Source organism: Piliocolobus tephrosceles, chromosome 14, assembly GCF_002776525.5.
Source record: "Piliocolobus tephrosceles isolate RC106 chromosome 14, ASM277652v3, whole genome shotgun sequence".
Taxonomy (NCBI): domain Eukaryota; kingdom Metazoa; phylum Chordata; class Mammalia; order Primates; family Cercopithecidae; genus Piliocolobus; species Piliocolobus tephrosceles.
Window position 1 is genome coordinate 88,885,471 of NC_045447.1, and position 21,863 is coordinate 88,907,333.

The 21,863-nt window shown below is 39.2% G+C and overlaps 1 protein-coding gene and 1 non-coding gene across 2 annotated transcripts in view; one reads left to right on the forward strand and one right to left on the reverse strand.

The window, feature by feature from the left end:
* Positions 1 to 21,863, reverse strand: part of TRPM6 (transient receptor potential cation channel subfamily M member 6) — a 160,860-nt gene that overhangs the window by 113,778 nt on the left and 25,219 nt on the right. Inside the window, exons 2-5 of the mRNA XM_023213293.2 lie at positions 17,913 to 17,992; positions 14,870 to 14,908; positions 3,077 to 3,254; positions 966 to 1,179 (exon numbers count right to left, since the gene is read on the reverse strand). Coding sequence (XP_023069061.1) covers positions 966 to 1,179; positions 3,077 to 3,254; positions 14,870 to 14,908; positions 17,913 to 17,992 — 511 coding nt within the window. The remainder of the gene's footprint in view (positions 1 to 965; positions 1,180 to 3,076; positions 3,255 to 14,869; positions 14,909 to 17,912; positions 17,993 to 21,863) is intronic.
* Positions 16,907 to 17,013, forward strand: LOC111543446. The gene has a single exon (XR_002731867.1). It is a non-coding gene; the product is annotated as a U6 spliceosomal RNA (small nuclear RNA).

Below are 21,863 nucleotides of genomic sequence, written 5' to 3' on the forward strand. Positions count from 1 at the left end.
TGACAAGAGTGAGACTTTGTTTCAAAAAAAAAAAGAAAGAAAACCACAGGTTAGAAACAAATTGGTAAGAGACAAGAGTTTATGGAATCACTAGTTCTCAATCCTGGCTGACATGCTTCAGTAGCTCTGGACAAAAGCCTCTAATTCATCTGGGGAAGAGCCTGTACATCAGTATTTTAAAAGCTCCCCAGGTTGTCCTTACGTGCAGACAGTTCACACACACCGAATCAAAGAAATACGGTCAGAGCCCACCATATAAAGTTCTTGAATTTCAGATTTCAAGGAGTGTAAAAGAGTCAGTGATTGAGACGGTGAGTGTTTTGGCAATCATGTAGTTAAAAAGAAAAAGAAAAGTATTTACTCATGCCCAAAACACACAATGCAAGTTTTACCCACATCACTGATTTCCCAAGTCTGAGAAACTGACAATGATTACAAGAGTTTAGCAAAAGTCCAGGCCCACACACACTATGCACTTGCATGGATTCATGTCCCTTCTAGCCTTACTGTAGTTGGGAGTTCAGGAAAGACTATATTCTTTTCCAGAGGTTTATCTGAAGTTACATTAAAATAGTATATTCTGGCAATGGTAAAAACACATTCCAGGAAAAACCTATGATTCTTCTGGGTTTATTTTCTAGTCACTAGGATCTTTCTTCCTCACAGCCTCACATATCCTAGGAGCACTACAGAGCAGAGATTATGTGGCACACTACCTGATTCACAGTTAGGAGAAAAAAGAGAGAAGAAAGAAAGGAAGGAAGAAAGAAAGAAAGAAAAAAGGAAGGAAGAAAGGAAGGAAGGAAGGAGAGAGAGAAAGAAAAAGAAAGAGAGAGAGAAAGAAAAAGAGAAAGAAAGAAAAAGAAAGAGAAAGAAAGAAAAAAAGAAAGAAACAAAAAGAGAGAGGAAGGGAGGGTGGAAGAGGGGGAGGGGGGGGGGGGAGAAAGGGAGGGAGGGAGCTTTACCTGTATTGATGCCTTCAGTTATTATCCATGCTCCTGTTGTCTCTGCAGCTTTAACCAAACCTTGGCTGAAAATCTCTTTAAATTTAGAGGGCATAGTAAAGTTCTGGATGCCCCCATGGACTGAGATCACCAGCTTGGGCAGTTCCATTTTCCACTCTTTCAACATTAAATGTAACAGATGATCCAATTTTGTATCATAAGAAGTTCTAATATACTGCAAGAAAAGCACATGTAGGTGAACAGAACATTGTAAAAAAGATATGCCAGGCACAGAAACAATGAGCACCCAGCAGGGCAACTGAAATGGCCAAAATCTAAAGGGAAGTATGTGGGATCTCTTTAAAGTTCATCTTCATGTAATGGAAATATTTACTTTTAAAAGATCCCACACTCCCATTAAGTTCCTTCTGGGAATTACAAGTCACTGTAGGAAAGCTTCCTCTGGTTTTCAAGGCTGGCCCTCCAATGCTCTCCAGAGAACCTGGGGTGAGGCAGAAATACTTCAAACAGGCAGGGTGCAGTGGCTCACGCCTGTAATTACCACACTTTGGGAGGCCGAGGCGGGTGGATCACCTGAGGTCAGGAGTTCAAGATCAGCTTGGCCAACATGGTGAAATCCCGTTTCTACTAAAAATACAAAAAATTAGCCAGGCATGGTGGCACATGCCTGTAATCCCAGCTACCCGGCAGGCAGAGGCAGGAGAATTGCTTGAGCCCAGGAGGTGGAGGTTGCAGTGAGCTGAGATCACTCACTCCATGCCACTGCACTCCAGCCTGAGTGACAGAGCAGCACTCTATCTCCAAAAAAAAAAAAGAAAGAAAGAAAGAAATACTTCAAACAACTGACCAAAATCACTATGTCAGCAAACCTTTTCATCAGAAGCTATAACAAATAGGTGAAATGGGATTTTTCATAAATGCTATGGCTTTCCACTTACTTAACCATTTCACATATTTGCATTATGTGAAATTAAATTAAATTAAAATTCAAGAGCATGAACATTTAATTTATTGTAAATTTTACCTTCCAATCATTCCGTTAAAATTGTAAATTTTACCTTTTAACCATTAATCCTCTGAAAACACTCTCGTTCCGAAATACTTTTCACAAAATAGTCATCTCTTTAATAGTCAATGTAAGCAAAAGAAAAGATGAGGGAAATCAAAGCCAGCAGGTAGCCCCAGAATCATTTTTTATTTTACCTAAGATTGTATTGCATGGCTGGCTTCCTTCTTCCCGCAAATGCAGATCATTCAAATGACACTGAGATGAATTTGCCTCCCTCGAACTTATGTGAACCAACAGCAAGAGTAAGTCAGATTTATAGGAAGAAGTAAGGACAATAAGAAACCATGAATTATGAAACAAAAATAACCACAGGCAAAGATCTCCACACATGCAAATAGGAATTAACACATGATCCTCCAGAACGTGACAGTAATTTAAAACAATTTCCGATTCATCTTTGAACTTCTTTTTTTTTTTTTTTTATTTTTGAGATGAAGTCTCACTCTGTCACCGAGGCTGGAGTGCAGTGGTGCAATCTTGGCTCACTGCAACCTCCACCTCCCAGGTTCAAGTGATTCTCCAGCTTCAGCCTCCTGAGTAGTTGGGATTACAGGCCCGTGCCACCACACCCAGCGAAATTTTGTATTTTTTAGTAGAGACAGGGTTTCGCCATGTTCGCCAGGCTGGTCTCAAACTCCTGACATCAGGTGATCCACCTGCCTTGGCCTCCCAGAGTTCTGGGATTACAGGCATGAGCCAACGTGCCCAGCGTGAACTTCTTGATACATAATTCCTTTATTCCAAAATTAAAATATTAAAATTTCTGAACATCAGGAATGGTGTAGTTGTTGAAAAATGTGAAGGCAGAAATCTGTTAGTAGAAACCCCATCTCTACTAAAAATACAAAATTAGCCAGGCGTGGTGGTGGGCGCCTGTAGTCCCAGCTACTTGGGAGGCTGAGGCAGGAGAATTGCTTGAACCCGGGAGGCAGAGCTTGCAGTGAGCCGAGATTCTGCCATTGCACTCCAGCCTGGGCGACAAAAGCAAAACTCCGTCTCAAAAAAAAAGAAACCAGCAAAACAATTTGGGTTATTAGCAAACCTTGGCATGGGAGGTGTGCTCTCCATCTTGGAAATTAATCGTGCCAAAAGTATCTGTTGGACTTTTCATTGTGTGCTTTTCAACAGACCATTGTTCACTTTCTTTACCCTTGGCAGCTGAGATGGTCCAGGAATAATCTATCCCAGCATGGTCTCCAATCAGTCGGCCACAGTAACACCTTAAATTTAAGACCAAAAAAAACTCAACTTCAAAATAGAAAATAGATGCAATGTTTCTATCTTTTCCTAAAGTAATGTATAGATGCCATATGGTATTTCTTAAAACTTCACATTAAGGTTTATATTAGATTTCTAACATAGGACTGTCTTCTAAGTTTAGAAACACTATTAGTGGGTCTCTCCCTTGGCTGCACATTAGGATAATTTGGGGAATATTTCTTTTTAAATGCAGGAATACCTTGGAGATATTGAAAGTTTGGTTCTAGTCCACCGCAATAAAGTAAATATGGCAATAAAACTGGTCACACAAATAGTTTGGTTTTCCAGTGCATATAGAAGTTATGCTGACACTATACTGGGTAGTGTAGTCTATTAAGTGTTCAATAGCATTATGTCTAAAAAACAACATACATACCTTAATTAAAATAATTTATTGCTAAAAAATGCTACCAACCATCTGAGCCTTCAGTGAGTTGTAATCTATGTGCTGGTGAAGGATCTTGTTTCAATGTTGGTGGTTGCTAACTGATCAGAATGGTGGTTACTGAAGGTTAAGGTGGCTGGGACACTATGTCTTAAAATAAGACAACAATGAAGTTTGCCACATTGATTGACTCTTCCTTTCACAAAAGATTTCTCTGTAGCATGTGATGCTGTTTGATAGCATTTTACCCACAGTAGAACTTATTTCAAAACTGGAGTCAATCCTCTCAAACTCTGCCACTGTTTTATCAATTAGGTTTATGTCATATTCTAAATCCTTTGCTGTCATTTCTACAATGGTCAGTCTTCACCAGTAGATTCCATTTCAATCAATCATTTTCTTTGTTCATCCATAAGAAGCAACTCCTCATCTAATCAAGTTTTTTAATGAGATTCAGTCACACCCTTCAAGCTCCAGTTTTGATCCTAGATGTCTTGCTATTTCCAGCACCTTCTACAGTGACTTCCTCCACTGAAGTCTTGAACCTCTCAAAGTCATCCATGAAAGTTGGGATCAACTTCTCCAAAACTCTCATTAATGTTGCATTTTGACCTCCTCCCATGAATCACGAATGTTCTTAATGGCATCTAGAATGGTGAATCCTTTCCAGAAGGTTTTCAATTTACTTTGTCCGGATCCATCAGAGGAATCACTATCTATAGTAGCTAAAGCCATACAAAAGGTATTTCTTAAATAATAAGAGTTGAAATTCAAAATTATTTCTTGATCCATAAGCTGCAGAATGGATGTTGTGTTCGCAGGTATGAAAACAACATTCATCTTCTTGTAATATTTCCATAAGAGCTCTTGGGTGACCAGGTGTGTGGTCAATGAGCAAAAATATGTTTAAAGGAATCTTTTTTTTTTTTTTTAAGCAGTAGATCTCAACAGTGGGCTTAAAATATTCAGTAAACCATACTAAAAACAAATGTACTGACAATCAGGCTTTGTTGTTCCATTTATAGAGCACAAGTAGAGTAAATTCAGCGTAATTATTAAGGGACCTAAAATTTTGGCATGGTAAATGAGGGCTAGCTTTAACACAAAGTCACCAGCACTGGTGCTGATAGACTTGCTCGATCCAAGGTTCCTACAAACCTCCAACTGTCTCCTAACAAGAGAGTCAGCCTGTCCTTTGAAGCTTTGAAGCCAGACATTGACTTCTCTCTAGCTATGAAAGTCTTAGATGGCATCTTCTTCCAACAGAAGGCTGTTTGTCTACATTGAACATCTTTGTTTAGTGTAGGTACCTCATCCACAATCTTAGCTAGACCATCTAAATAACTTGCTACAGCTCCTCTGTCAGCATTTATTGCTTCACCCTGAACTTTTATATTACGGAGACTGCTTTTTTCTTTAAACCTTATGAACCAACATCTGCTAGGTTCAAACTTTTCTTCTGAAGCTTTCTCACCTCTCTCAGACTTGACAGAATTGAAAAGAGTTAGGACCTTGCTCTGGATTAGTCTTTCATTTAGGGGAATGGCGTGGCTGGTTTGATCTTCTATCCAGACCACTCAAATTTTCTTCATATCAGCAATAAAGCTATTTCTTTTCTTATCATCTGTGCATTCACTGGAGTAGCACTTACAGTTTCCATCAAGCACCTTTGCTTTGCATTCACAACTTGGCTAATTGTTTGGCACAAAAGGCCTAGCTTTCAGCCTATCTCAGCTTTCAACATGCCTTCCTCACTAAGCTTAATTATTTCTAGCTTTTGATTTAAACTGAGATATGCGAGACTCTTTATTTCATTTTGTTTCACTAAGTGGCCATTATAGGATTATTAATTGGCCTAATTTCAACATTGTGGCATCTCAAAGTAGAGGGAGGCGCAAGGAGAGGGAGAGAGACAGGATCGGTCAGTGGAATAGTCAGAACATATATAACATTTATCTAATTGTTTGCCCCATCTTATATGGGTGCAGTTCATGACACTCCAAAACAATTATAATAGTGACATCAAAGATCACCGATTAAAGATTGTCATAACAGATACAATAATGATAAGAAGAAAAAGTTTGAAATATTGCAAGAATTATTAAAATGTGATGCAGAGACAAGAAATTAGCATGTGCCATTGGAAAAATGGCACTGATAGACTTGCTCAATGCAAGGTTCCCACAAACCTCCACATTATACAAAATGCAATATCAGTAAAACACAATGAAGTAACACACATGAGGTATATACCTGTACTAAAAATCTCTTGCATGCTCATGTTCATAGCAGCATTATTCTGAATATCCACAAAGTGGAAGCAACACAAATGTCTATCAGTGGAGGAGTGGACAAACAAAATGTGATATATAAATACCATGGTATATGATTCAGCCTTAAAAAGGAAGAAAATACTGACACATGCTATAACATGGAAAAACCTTGACGATATTATGCTAATTAAAAGAAGTCAATCGCAAAAAGATAAACAGGCCAAGTGTAGTGGCTCGTGCCTGTAATTCCAGCACGTTGGGAGGGCAAGGTGGGAGGATCGCTTGAGGCCAAGAGTTCATGACCAGCCTGGGCAACACAGCAAAACCCTGTCTCTACAAAAAATATAAAAATTAGCCCCACGTGATGGCACAAGTCTGTAATCTCACCTACTAGGGAGGCAGGAAAATCACTTGAGCCTGGGAGGCAAAGGCTACACTGACCTGAGATTACATCACTGCACTCCAGCCTGGGCAACAGATTCCAGTCAGAATCTGTCTCAAACAAAACGAAAAGTAAAATAATTTATCATTTTATGCATTATCTACAACGCGTTGAATAAAACTAACAAAAATACAAATATAGAGGGAAAGACTTATAATTTAGATGAGTAAAAAGAACCTCTCTGACATTTTGGGATGGATGATTTAAAAAAAAATTTACGTAAAAAATAAATAAAAAGAGACTCTCTAGGAAAACAATTTGACATCAAGAGAGTTCTTATCTCTTCAAAATGAATATCGAGAAGCAAAGAAAATTTGTCATTTATTATAAATAATTGAGTACAGTTCCTACTGTGACTTTCACCTCACCTTGATTAATCAATCAACAGATAAGTTGATTCTGCTTAGCTGCCTGGATATTAAATTTCTGTTTTCTTTAGATTTCTTGTCAATACAAACAAGTCAATTTATGGCCCAGTATATGAATAGACATTTAAGGGGCAAATTGTTTGCTTCTTTTTTTTCCCTATAATTAAAGCTCATTCTCTTCTTAAAGTGAAATTCATATTTCTAAATTTATGTGCCTCCTTTGCAAGAAGGGCCCTATTATATTATTTTAAAGTTCTTGCTATACCTATCTAATTCTCATTTAAAACAATTACATTATTTTCTGGTATGAACTTCAGTGACAAATTTTTAAATGAGAATTAGATAGGTATAGCAGGAACTTTAAAAACCGAAAACATTTTTCTTATTGATTTTTTTTTTTTTTTGAGACAGAGTCTCGCTCTGTTGCCCAGGCTGGAGTGCGGTGGCACGATCTCTGCTCACTGCCCCCTACACCTCCTGGATTCAAGCAATTCTCCTGCCTCAGCCTCCCAACTAGCTAGGATTACAGGGGTATGTCACCACGCCCAGATATCTTTTTTGTATTTTTAGTAGAGACGAGATTTCACCATGTTGCCCAGGCTGGTCTGGAACTGCTGACCTCAGGTGATCCACCTACTTCGGCCTTCCAAAGTGCTGGGATTACAGTCGTGAGCCACCACTCCTGGCTATTTTACAATATTTTTCTAAAATGCACACTTTTAAGAAGTTATCTTCATCTATTAAAATCTTCAGACCTGGGTTTGTTTACAAGTTCCAAAAAGCCTAGTCATCAATCCTATGAGTCTACAAACCACACATGGCTCCATGCACTAATCTACCATGACATTATTCCTTTCCTACCTTGAGTATACAGATGAGGTGTTCTGCAAGTTAACAATGGTCTTTTCACGATTAGGTGCTACTATGTACCCACCATCAAGTTTTAACCAAAAATGGCTGACAATGTCAAGTATTAGCAAGGACACATTTCTTTTGTAAAATATTTTTTTAAAATTATTATTAGTTTTAACATTCTCACTTTTTAAAATTTTTACTTTTTAGTTTGAGATAAGTTCTTACTCTGTCACCCAGGCTGGAGTGCAGGGGTGTGACCATGGCTCACTGCAGGCTTGACTTCCCGTGCTCAATCAATCCTTCCACCTCAGCTGGAATTACAGGCACGGACTATCACATCTGGCTAATTTGGGGTTGTGCCATGTTACCCAAGCTGGCATTGAACTCCTGGCCTCCAGCAATCCTTTTGCCTCGGTCTCTCAAAGTGCTGGGATTTTTAATCATTATTTTAAGATGTTAATTTGCATTCAATATTGTCAAAGGCAGGCTGGTCTGATGGTAGTAGATTATCAGAACTTACTAACATTAGTGTCACTAAAGTTGGTGTACAATCTCCCACTGCTAAATTTGACTGGCTTTAAATATATATATATATATATAGTCATATATATATGTAGTCAAAGACAAAGTATACTCTAAACCGTTGTCATTCTTGATTTTAAGGGCCATAAATAACTTTGTGTCTCTGATTAAAGTTATGAAGCCTACACTCAGGAATTCTGAAAAATAAATAAATAATGCAGTTATGAAGCCAGTCTCAAGAAATAATATATACGTAGTAGTAGTTCCCCCTTATCTTCAGGGCATATGTTCCAAGACCTCCAGTGGGTGCCCAAAACCTCAGACAGTACCAAACCTAATTGCTGTCAATCAGAACAGGTTTCTGTTCCTGTCTTCCACCCACAGATGCAACAACTGTTTCATTTTAACTAAGCACTTATCAAAATTATGGCCCTGTGGCCATAATTTTGCAACTGAAGGTCCAGCAGTAAAACTAGCATGAATTTCTTTTTCCTTCTTCACAATTTCATGGATAGAAGATGGGTTCGTACCTCAGATATTAGCAACTTCAGCTAACTTTTATTCTTACCTTATTAAGCTGAGAACTTTCACCTTTTCACTTAAAGAAAGCACTTTATGGCTCTTTGGCACATCTAAATTGCCTGCATCACTACTCTTGCACTTTGGAGCCATTATGAAGGGTGACTTGGATCCAAGTACTACAACACCAAGATAGTCAACCTGATAACCCTGACAGCTACTAAGCCACTAACAGGTGGGGAGCGTCTGTAGCATGGCTAGGCCAGACAAAGGAATGATTCATGTCCTAGGTTGGACAAAGCAAATGGCAAGAGATTTTATCAGGCCACTCAGAATGGCACATAATTTTAAACCTATAAATAGTTTTTTTCTGGGATTTTCTATTTAATATTTTTGGCCCATGAGAAACTGAAACAATGGAAAGTAAAATGCCGGAAAGGGGGGTGCTACTCCTTTCAAATTTCTAAACCTTCTTTAATTAAAAATCACATCCTGGTCCACAGTTTTCCCCAACTGCCCTGCCTCCAGCTAGAAGATAATGCCTGCAATGCCTCACCTGAAAGAGTCAATATTCTTCTTGACAGCTTTTCATTCTAAATTTCAGTGTCTATATTCTGATGCACAATTAATTGCATAAACTACGTAAGGTGCAGTATACATTAGTAAATGTTATATTTAACTTCTATATATCTGCTTATCTGATAACAAATATATCCAGTGAGAAGAAAAAAACATAAAGAAATCTAGACAGGGCCAGAGCTCAATTTCCAAACTGTTCCAAAGAGAGGCCGGAGACAAATACATTTGAGTACAAGGTGGATAAATGTGGCTAGCTGTTATGGACTGAATTGTGTTCCAACAAAATTCATATGCTGAAGCCCTGACCCCAATGTGACTGTATTGATTACCTCCTTAAAGTTAAATTAAGTTAAATTCAGCAGGGCACGGCATCTCACGCTTTTCATCCTAGCACTTTGGGAGGCCCAGGGGGGCAGATCACCTGAGGTCAGGAGTTTTAGATCAGCTTGGCCAACATGGTGAAACCTCATCTCTACTAAAAACACAAAAAATTAGCCAGGTGTGGTGGCAGGTGTCTGTAATCCCAGCTACTCGGGAGGTTAACACAGGAGAATTGCTTGAACCCAGGAGGTGGAGGTTGCAGTGAACTGAGATCGCACCATTGCACTCCAGCCTGGGCAATAAGAGTGAAACTTAGTCTCAAAAAGAAAAAAGTTAAGTTAAATTAAGTCATAAAGGTGGAGGACTAATTTGATAGAAATGATGTCCTTAGAAGAGGGAGAGATCCCAAGGATGTGTGCACACAGAGAAAAACCATCTGAAGACACAGTAAGAAGGTGGCCATCTGCAAGCCAAGGAGAGACCACAAGAGAAACCAACCCTGCAAACAACCTGGTCTTGGATTTCTGACCTCCAGAACTGTGAAAAATTCATTTCTGTTGTTTAAACCATCTAGTTTGTGGTATTTTGTTATGGCAGCTCTAGATGACTAAAATCCTGGTTATATATAGAACAGTGGGTTGTACCTGACAAGCAGGGGTACCCAAAAACAAAAGCTGAAGCACAGGCAGCTAGACTATAAACAGGAAGCATCTAGGAAGCAATGTGTCCTGGAGCAAAAGCACTGGACCAGGAAATGGCCAATGCCGTGCAAATCTCTACTCTCCAAAGCCTCTATTTCTTCAACTGCAGTAATGTAAGCATTGGTTGGACAAGGTGGTCTCTAATGCCTTTTCTTTCCTTTCCTTTCATTGTGTAACTGAGAACCTGTAGCAACGCTCACTGAGCAGGACCCTGCTCTGAAAGAGCTGATCAGTGGGCTTAGGATACTTATTGTGCAGCTACTGTACTGAGCAGCATGTCAGGTAGCACATGGTGAGAAGTTACAGGGGAAACAGAAGTGTCTACAACTTACAGTCTCTTCAGAGAACTAGAACAGGGCTGGGCGCAGTGGCTCACACCTGTAATGCCAGCACTTTGGGAGGCTGAGGCAGGCGGATCACTTGAGGTCAGGCATTCTAGACCAGCCTGGACAACATGGTGAAACCCTGTCTCTACTAAAAATACAAAAATCAGCTGGGCGTGGTGGCACGTGCCTGTAATCCCAGTTACTCAGAAGGCTGAAGCACGAGAATCACTTGAACCCGGAAGGCAGAAGTTATAGTGAGGCGAGATTGGGCCACTGCCCTCCAGCCTGGGCGACAGAGGGAGACTCCGTGTCAAAGAAAAAAGATAACCAGAACAAGCACGGGTGATGAAAACTTCAGTATATGCAAAAACCAGCGTAAGGCCAGGCATGGTGGCTCACGCCTATAATCTCACCACTTTGGGAGGCTGAGGTGGGTGAATCACATGAGGTCAGGAGTTCAAGACCAGCCTGGCCAACATGGTAAAACCCTGTCTTCACTAAAACTACAAAAATCATCCAGGTGTCGTGGCACGTGCCTGTAATGCCAGCTTCTTGGGAGGGGGAGGCAGGAGAATTGCTTGAACCTAGGAGGCAGAGGTTGCCGTGAGCAGAGATCACACCATTGTACTTTAGCCTGGGTAACAAGAGCGAAACTTCGTCTTAAAAAACAAAACAAAACAAAACAAAAAGTCAAAGTAAGAATATTGGGGTTCCATATGGAAAGATTCTTAATGTAAAGGGAGGCACAGTAATCACAAAATTACAGCATATACATAATCAGGATCTACTAGTTAGAATGGTGTCATCTGACCATCTTTTGGGACAAGGGTCACCCTTCAAAATGAAGCAGCATCTATTCAAATACAAGACAAATAATGATTCATCTGCCTGGCTTTTTCCCCGCAGAACATAAATTTAGGTAACCACACCTGAAGAGATAACTCATTATGCTTTTATAAGGCAGTTCTTTACTGCAAACCAACTTTCAGATTAAGTATATTTCTATTCTAATTATCTACTTGATTTGAGTTGATATTTTATTCTTTTTTTCCCCCCCAGTTCATTAAATTGTAGCAAGGTCCCATAGAAGAAACAGATCTCCAAAATTAAAAAATATATATTTATGTTTGTCTCTTTAATTACAACTTTTGAAGTCTCAAAGAACATATCACCAACAAGTACTAAAAGTTCACTTTATATAAATGTCAATTCCAGGAGGGAGGTAAAAAAAAAAGTTAATTCCCTCTCAAATTGTTTTGTAAATTCAGTAAAATACCCATCACTCAGAGCATTTCACAGCCATGTTAAAAACAAAAAGTAAAATTTAAAAAGAAAGAAAAAAAAACATCAAAATCTCAAAATATTTTTCAGAGAACATAACAAGGTGATTCTAAAATTTATATTATGTCGGCCAGGTGTGGTGGCTCATGCCTGTAATCCCAGCACTTTGGGAGGCCAAGAAGGGCAGACCACTTGAGGTCAGGAGTTCAAGATCACCCTGGCCAACATGGTGAAACCCTGTCTCTGCTAAAAATACAAAAAATTAGCCAGGCGTGGTGGCGTGCGCCTGTAATCCCAGCTACTCAGGAGGCTGAGGCACGAGAATCACTTGAACCTGGGAGGCAGAGGTTGTGGTGAGCCAAGATTGCGCCACTGTGCTCCAGCTTGGGCAACAGAGTTAGACTCTGTCTCAAAAAAAAAAAAAACCAAAAACGAACAAACAAACAAATGAATATATATATATTATACAATCACTTATTAACAAGGAGATTTAGGATTATTTTAAAGTATTGCAATATAGTCCAGGTGCAGTGGCTCCCAGCACTTTGGGAGGCTGAGAAAGGAGGATCGCTCAAGGCCAGGAGTTCTAGAATAGCCTGGACAACATAGCAAGAACCCATCTCTATAAAAAACAAAAAACAAAAAATATCAGCCAGGCACAGTGGTACATGCCAGGAGTTAGGTAGCTACTCAGGAGGCTGAGGTGTGGGGATCACTTGAGCCCAAGAGTTTGAGGTTGCAATGAGCTATGATTGCACCACTGCACTTCAGCCTGGGAAACACAGCAAGACCTTGCCTTTAAAAATTAGAATTTTTTTTTTTAAAGATAGTAGTGCAATGTAGTGGAACTGCTTTTTAAAACATACTATTTTAAATAAAATGTTTTCTTTTTCTTTTTGAGACAGGGTCTTGCTGTGTTGCCCAGGCTGAATGTGAACTCCTTGGCTCAAGCTATCCCCCATCCTCAATCTTCTGAGTAGCTAGGACTACAGGCATGTGCCCACCATACTTGGTTAAAATTTTCTTTCAATAAAATGAAATTTGTATAAATGCATAAAAGTCTTTTGAAAAGTAAAAACAATTTTTTAAAAGATAAATAAAGGATAGGAAACTTGCCCTATCAGATATCAAGACATATATTACAAGACTATAATAATGAAACAGAGCAGCATTTGACAAGTGTAAAAGTAGATCAAAAGTACTGAAAAGAAAGCTCAGAAACAAAGCCATAGACAGACAGAAATGTGGTATATAACACAGACAGCACCAGAAATGAATGAGACTAGGGGAGACTTCTCAGTAACTCCTATTAGGACATTTGGCTCTCCCTATCAAAAAAAAATAAAACTAGTCTCAGCTAGGTGCAAAAATGACTAGTTTGTAACCATTTTTAATTTCTGAGAGGTATAAAAGTGGATGCTTTTCCAGTATTTTCACATTTAGTTATCTCTGAAGGTTGTGGGGTTGAGGTTTTGGAGGACATTACAAGCAGAGTTTCTGAAGAATACAGTAGGACCTAGGGAGAATAAATGAAGTCTTTTCTTTTTATTATATCCTTATTTTGCTTTGCATTTTATTAGGTTCGTGCAACAGTAATTGTGGTTTTCACCATCACTTTCTTTCTTTTTTTTTTTTTTTTGAGACGGAGTCTCCCTCTGGAGTGCAGTGGCACGATCTTGGCTCACTGCAAGCTCCCGGGTTCAAGTCATTCTCCTGTCTCAGCCTCCCGACCAGCTGGGACTACAGGCATCCGCCACCACGCCCAGCTAATTTTTTGTATTTTCAGTAGAGATGGGGTTTCACCATGTTAGCCAGGATGGTCTCGATCTTCTGACCTCGTGATCCACCCGCCTGGGTCTTCCAAAGTGCTGGGATTACAGGCGTGAGCCACCGCGTCCGGCGTTCACCATTACTTTCAATAGCAAACACCACAATTACGTTTGCACCAACCTAATAGCAAAATTTGAAATAATTACTAAAAGGAAAGAAAAAAATTAAAGAAAAAGTAAGAGGTCAGCCAAGTAGAAATTCTTCTTCCAGCAACCTCCTCCTTCTCCTTCTTGTTCCATATCTGTGGATGCTGGTTTCTTCTCCCCATGATTTGCTAAACTGACGGTTCCAATTTTTTATTTTATTATTTTATTTTATTTTATTTTCTGAGACAGGGTCTCACTCTGCCACCCAGGCTGGTGCAGTGGCGTAATCACAGCTCACTGCAGCCTTGACCTCCCAAATTCAAGCAATCCTCTTACCTCAGCCTTCCAAGTAGCTGGGTCTATAGGCACACACCAACACGTCCCGCTACAATTTTTTGGGTTTTGTTTTTGCTTTTGTATGTCGAGACAGGGTTTTACCATGTTGTCCAAACTGGTCTCAAATCAGAGCTCAAGCAGTCCACCCGCCTTGGCCTCCCAAAATCCTGGGATTACAGGTGCGAGTGACCGTGCCTAGCCCCAAATGTTCTTTTCCAAGAATAAATTTAACTTTGGTTCAATCCATGATATAAACTTCAGGCTATGATCAAAATTAAGGAAATTTCATTTTCTTCCACTTACAAAAGAGAAAGGTAAAAACAGTCACGTAGTTTAAAATGCAAATCACTGTTAAAATTTCTATTGCACTAAAGAGCTGTTTTTGTCTATAAGCTTAGTATGCATACACAGCACCTGCAAGTCATACATCAATTATAGTCCCGTATGTGCATGCAGCATCTTCATTATCCAAATGTGATCATAAAACTAAAATGTAATGCTTTCCAAGTGTTTCCATCGGTAGAAATTCTTGTTGAAGGGCCTTAGCCAATTTACATGTCTCAGTAATTCAAGTAGTCTATTACGTTCGAATACTTACTCTCCATCAAAAACATCTTTTTAAAACTTCCCTTGGAAAGGTAAATCGTATGCACCATTTACTGAGTCCATTCAAGATATGAGGAAACTGCCCCAGTGAATTTTAAATAGGATGCCTAAAAGCTGAAAGTAATCTTGCTTATCTAAGTCTTACCTGATTAAATTCTGGCAGAACTGGCACGCTGGAGTACACCTAAATTAAAGAAATAAAACCTCTGTTAGTTTGTTGGTGTATTTGAAAACACATTTAATGCTTGTACAGTAAATATCTATTCTTTTCCATGATCTATAAAACAAGGTTTGCTGAAATTCACATATCATGTTCCAAATATTCCATTATGGCATTTACCACATATAATTACTGCAGCAACTATGATCTAATTAATACAACATTCAGTTTAGAACCAAAATACCTCAATTTAAATCTCAGATAATAATATGTAATGTGTCTTATGGTACCTGGTAGTGTGTTCAATAATGGTAGCTATTATTATTATTAAACTATGAAGATAACACAGATTTCTTGAGAATCAAGACAATATATGTATGTAAACCACTTTAAAACCATAAAGCACTATCAAATAAGGGACATTTGGTATAATTATAAATTATCCTTTATTAACCTTTCTTTTTTATGATTCAGAAGAACCTTATGGATTTAGGGGTTAGCACTGTGGTCATCAATTATATTTTTGGGCCAGGCACAGTGGCTTATGCCTGTAATCCCAGCACTTTGGGAGGCTGAGGTGGGAGGATTGCTTGAGTTCAGGAGTCCAAGACCAGCCTGGGCAACATAATAAGACCTTGACTCTTATAAAAAATTCAAAAAATTAGCCCTGTGTGCTGATGTGTGCCTGTGATCCCAGCTACTTGGGAGGCTAAGGTGGGAGGATTGCTTGAGTCCTGGAGGTTGAGGCTTCAGTAAGCCAAAATCATGCCACTGCACTGCAACATGGGGGACACAGCAAGATCTTGTCTCAAAATGTGTGTGTGTGTGTGTGTGTGTGTGTGTGAAGAAGTATTAACAGGGAATTCTAGTTAAAATAATGGAAGAAAAGGTAATGTTCATAAAATAAGGGTCGCTCTAAGTTATTCAGAAACTAATATTCAGGACTTTTATTTCTTCCTGTCCCAGCCTTTCTGGAATGCCTTTTCTCAGAAGCTTTCTTTCAACAGTAAATTGAATATGAGAAGGAAAAAGATGTTATAATCAAGTGTATCACATTTGTTTCTTATTGGGAGCTACAAAAAGAATAAAAAAAAGAAACTTTTATCGATATTTTAAAAAATGAATTATCACCGTCTTCCTGTGCACCATAATGAAGAAAACCGCATAAAAGCTACAATTCTGAGAATTTTACTAGAATCTAAGAAAAAGGCTGGCATAGAAGAAATAGCCATAATCATCCACTAACTTTTATCTACAAACCCACAATATAGAGACTGTTTTTTCACTTGCTAAAGTATACCATGCCTTAGAACATTCGTGGAATTAACAATCATTGATATTCTTCTTCAGTCTATGGGCTAGTAAAAGAGTAATTTCATCACTTTTTTTGAGATTCAAGATTATTGTGAAAATGATTTTTTTATTCACAGACACAAAATGAACCAACTGAATCAATTTGCATTCCAGTCACCACCACACGATGTCATAAAAGACGAAGGGGAAAAACAAGGTTATCCTGGCATACTATAAACTTTTTTTAAGTAGGTAAAATGAGAATTTCCAATCACAAGACTTACAAATCATAGGTAATTCAGTAAGGGTGGGACTAGTAAATATTTAACAAAGGCAAAGAAAACGATTTCAGTCATCTCCAAAGAACTAGAATTTCAAAAACCTTACCATGCTACCCTTCGTAAGCACATAGTTATGAGTTCTAAACCTTAAAGGAATAAAAGGGCAAATGCTCAAAAATATCTAAAAATAGAGTGGTTCCCTTACTTAAAATATTACTCTTCTATTTTCCTTTTAATTTATTTTTCCAAGGGCAATGTCAATCTTAATTTCACAGACCTGATTACCCAGAGGAATTTTCCATAGCCCTTTCTTCCCCTATCTTTCACTAGTTGCTTTTTTGACCTTCGTTCTACAAGTAGAGCTTCCAAAGCGTTGTCAAGAACTCAGTAGTCAAACTCAAATTATTCCATCTGCTGCCGATTATCTGCTCAATCCAAAAGCCTACGGGCGCTCGCTTCGGCAGCACACATACTAAAATTGGAATGATACAGAGAAGATTAGCATGGCCCCTGCTCAAGGACGACATGCAAATTCATAAAGCATTCCATAAAAATAAAGTCTATGGAAGGAAAATGGAACTGAAATTACCTGTTCGTCTAATCTGGGCACAGTGTAATGAAATATACCAGTCACTATTTTCCACAGATACTTTAGTTGGGGATAAGAAACACTCACAATATTTGGAATATTCAGTATTCAGAAAATGTAAATTATTGATTCCAACCCAGTGAAACGGATGTAACACTAGATATTTCTGTAACGTCTATCCCCCCATCAAGAGGAACAGAAGCATCAAGTAGAATGAAATACACGACAATATTAACAGCGATGGCATTGAGAAAAACTTCTTTATACCTCATTAAATTCCTTAAACAGATATTTATCACCAGGCGCAGTGGCTCATGCCTGTAATCCCAACACTTTGGGAGGCCGAGGTGGGTGGATCACAAGGTCAGGAGATCAAGACCATCCTGGCTAACATGGTGAAACCCTATCTACTAAAAATACAAAAATTAGCCAGGCATGGTGGCAGGCACTTGTAATCCCAGCTACTCGGGAGGCTGAGGCAGGAGAATCGCTTGAACCCGGGAGGTGGAGGTTGAAGGGAGCTGAGATTGAGCCATTGTACTCCAGCCTGGGGGACAAGAGCGAGACTTCGTCTCAAAAAAACGAAAAAAAGAAAAACACAGATGTTTATCAAGAGCCTACTATGTGGCAGGCACTGTCACAGACACTGGAGTAAAAGTAAGGTACAAATTAACAAGGTCCCTGTTCTTCCCAGATTTTCTACAATAATCATGTATTATTTTTATAAAGTGAAAGAAATAAACATTGAAAATTCTAACTTTATAGATATAATCAAATCTTCTAAACAAGTCATATTTCTAAGTTTCTACAGACAGTCCTCCAGGTAGTGTTGCTTTTAAAAGAAGAATGTAATTGAAAATTTTACCTGTGAGGATTTTTTGAGCTGGGTATGACTGTGCTACATTCTCTCTTGTCAAATACTCCTTTAATCCAGGATTTCTGGGACTAAAAAGAAAGTGTCATTATTTTATACTCAATTATGTGACAAAGCAATGTAACCATAGTAGTTCGGGCAGGTAAGAAATACTCAAGTATCATGAATGCTAATTAAAATGCCAAGATCAACCCCACACAGGCTAAGCATTTACCAGTTTCTATTACAGATAACATAGGCACAAATAAGCCAAATGTGAACATTAAACGACACACAAAGTGAATATGTCCATGATCCCACTTTGAGTAACCAAAGCCCTACATGAACAAACCCCTAGCGAGGAAGTAAAGATATAACTGATTTATCCTCTTAAATCTACCAAAAGTCACTTTTACATCTTGTACCATAATCCTGTGGAATAAATACAAAACTCCCAAAACTTCAAAATCTTTACCTATCAAGTCCCACTTTGGCTAAGATTTCACAGGAAACTGGAAAGAGTGTCTCTGACTTCAGCAAGATTCGATACACATTCTGCAAGCATAGTTTACCACTAGCTGTGTTGTTTCAGGTTGCACAGCCTATAACTGTCCCTAAATCCAAGTGAGACATTGATACCTACTCTTCCTCCTAATAAACTCTCTCCCATTCTACAGAATCCATGTCACAGCCAAGCTCCTCCATAAGCTATATTACAAGTCCAGTGGCAGAGGACACTTGATCGACTATACAGCCCAACTACTTATGAGCCTGGCCTCATCCTAATATAAAAATAGTTTGGCTCTAAATGGTATAAGAATATGTGTCCTAGCTGGGCATGGTGGCTCACACCTGTAATCCCAACACTTTTGGGAGGCCAAGGTGGGTGGATTACTTGAAGTCAGGAGTTCGAGACCATACTGGCCAATATGGTGAAACCCCGTCTCTACTAGAAATACAAAAAATTAGCTGGGCATGGTGGTGGGCAACTGTAATCCCAGCTACTTGGGAGGCTGAGGCATGAGAATCACTTGAACCTGGGAGGCGGAGATTGCAGTGAGCCGAAATCGCGCCACTGTACTCTGGCCTGGGTGGCAGAGTGAGACTCTGTCTCAAAAAAAAAAAAAAATATGTATATATATATATATGTTTCCATATTACTTTATATACACATAGATATTAGAACAGAGATGAAATGAAGGCTTTCTAAAAGGGAGCTTTTTCAAACTCCATGTCAGTGCAGTCCCCACCTCTCTCTTACATCTACTCCCATTCTACTGTGGAGGGAAATGTACTGGGCCAGAAAATATGCTACAAGTCCAGCTGTAGTATCTCATTATCACACTATCCTCAAAAATAAGTTCCGTGGATCTTGTCCAATATGCACCAATCCTAAACATAAGTGTTCATCACCAAACAGAACTGTAGATAATCAAAGTCCAGACTTTTTTAAGTAAAATAGAAAGGAGAAAAACAGAGATTAGTTGATGGGTTCCTGTGTATTTAAATCTTATCTATAAACAAGGAAAACTTCCCAGATCAAGGCCAGAGTCATCTTAAATCCTTTTACTCTAATTCTTTTTGCGTGGTCAGCAGCATTTTCTATGTAATAAAAGACATTCACTAAATTGGCAAAACACTAAAAACATAAACTTGGGAAAATTCAGAGTCATAGAATTTATTTGTTTATTTATTTATTTATTTATTTATTTATTTATTTATTTATTTTTTGAGATGGAGTCTTGCTCTGTCGCCCAGGCGGGAGTGCAATGGCGCAATCTTGGCTCACTGCAACCTCCGCCTCTTGGTTTCAAGCGATTCTCCTGCCTCAGCCTCCTGAGTAGCTGGGATGACAGGTGTGCACCACCATGCCTGGCTAATTTTTGTATTTTTAGTAACAACAGGGTTTCACCACAATGGTCAGATTGGTCTCAAACTCCTGACCTCAAGTGGTCTGCCTGCCTTGGCCTCCCAAAGTGCTGGGATAACAGGCGTGAGCCACCGCGCCCAGCCCAGAGTCATAGAATTTAAAAGGAACTAAATGAACAGAAAATTCAAAATCTATTTATTTCAACAAGAAATGACACAGTCTGGCTGAGCACAGTGGCCCACACCTGTAATCCCAGCTCTTTGTGAGGCCAAGACAGGTGGATCACTTGAACCCAGGAGTTCCAGACCAGCCTGGACAACATGGTGAAACCGTGTCTCCACAAAATATAGGAATAAAAACAGCTGTGCATGGTGGCATGTGCCTACAATTCCCAGTAACCCAGAAGGCTGAGGTGGGAGGATTGCTTAAGTCCAGGGAAGTCGAGGCTACAGTGAGCCATGATTGTGCCACTGCACTCCAGCCTGGGTGACAGAGTGAGACCCTGTCAAAAAAAAAAGAGAGAGAGAGAGACAGAAAGAAAGAGAGAGAGAGAGAGAGAAAGAAAGAAAACAATCTTTTTGAATCAGTCAGCCCTGTCCCCTATTCAAAAATAAATTTGATTTATTCATTCTCCAAACATTTATTAAATACCTAATTTTTGCAAAGCACTGACAAACGTGTTACAAAAAGTCAGTATGTCCTCAAAGAATTCTTCATTCTGAATTTCAAAATACCTGAATCTATGAATTCATTCATCAAGTATTTTGGACAGGCCTCCATGCTGCATGCTGGGACTTCTACTGCAAAGGAGACAAAGTTCCTGCTCTTAAGGAAGTTAGAATAAAAAGGAGGAAACAGATAAGAAACTGATATCATTAAACTTGATGTGCACCAATTAACTATTTTTAAATTTTTTAAAAAATTTGTCATGCCTCTGAGACAAGTTCAAGGCCAATTAACTATTAAAAACAGATGTAAAAAGGGTATCTAATGTAGAAGCCTACATAGACAAAATAGGCAAGCTGTGCTCAACGACTCCCTTCTTTCAAAATGCTGAATGGCAGCTTTGTAGTAGGACTACCTGAACAAATTATTTAATTTCTTCACGTTTGTCTATCAAAATGGGGATAGTAACAGTACCTCGGCTGGGCGCGGTGGCTCACGCCTGTAATCCCAGCAGTTTGGGAGGCCGAGACGGGCGGATCACGAGGTCAGGAGATCGAGACCGTCCTGACTAACACGGTGAAACCCCATCTCTACTAAAAATACAAAAAAAATTAGCCGAGCGCGGTGGCGGGCGCCTGTGGTCCCAGCTCCATGGGAGGCTGAGGCAGGAGAATGGCGTGAACCCGGGAGGCGGAGCTTGCAGTGAGTCGAGATTGCGCCACTGCACTCCAGCCTGGGCGACAGAGCCACACACCGTCTCAAAATAAAAAATAATAATAATACCTCATAGAACTATTGAAAGGATTAGATAAAGGTTTAGAATTATTCCTGGGACTTATCAAGTCTGAATAAAGCTTAGGTATTATTATTAGTAATATCAAAGGTAAAAATTGGCTTTGGGTTAACGGTCTGAGAACTTAACTTTGATGTATTTTTTTTTCATAGAAAAATGCCTCCTGACCTCCAAATTTCTCTCACAGTCGCTCTCATACTACGATTTAATGACCTTTACAGGTTCACATCTTCCCTGGACTCCAGCTCCTATAGGCCCCATGCCAGTCATTTCTATTGCCCCAGGGCCTAACCCAGTGATTGTTGAATAAGCAACAAACATGCTGAAAATAGAACTTCAGGAACCCATGTATACCATTTTCCCTCCAAAGGTGTAAACAGGAAGCCCATGCCATAACAAGAATGTGGAAACTTTCCTCCTTCAACGCCCGGTTATCTTATCTCAAAACTACCAGAAGGAAAAAAAAAAGCAGCCTTAGCTTGAAAAGGTTTCAAATAATTCTCAGTTTAGAACTTTACTTCCCACCCTGCCAACCTCGTAATAGTTCCTTTGCATTATACTCTCCAGCAGACTTCGGAGAGACCTCCATGTTCAGTTCAACAGAGAACCAAATGTTTGTTGGTTCTGATGGGAC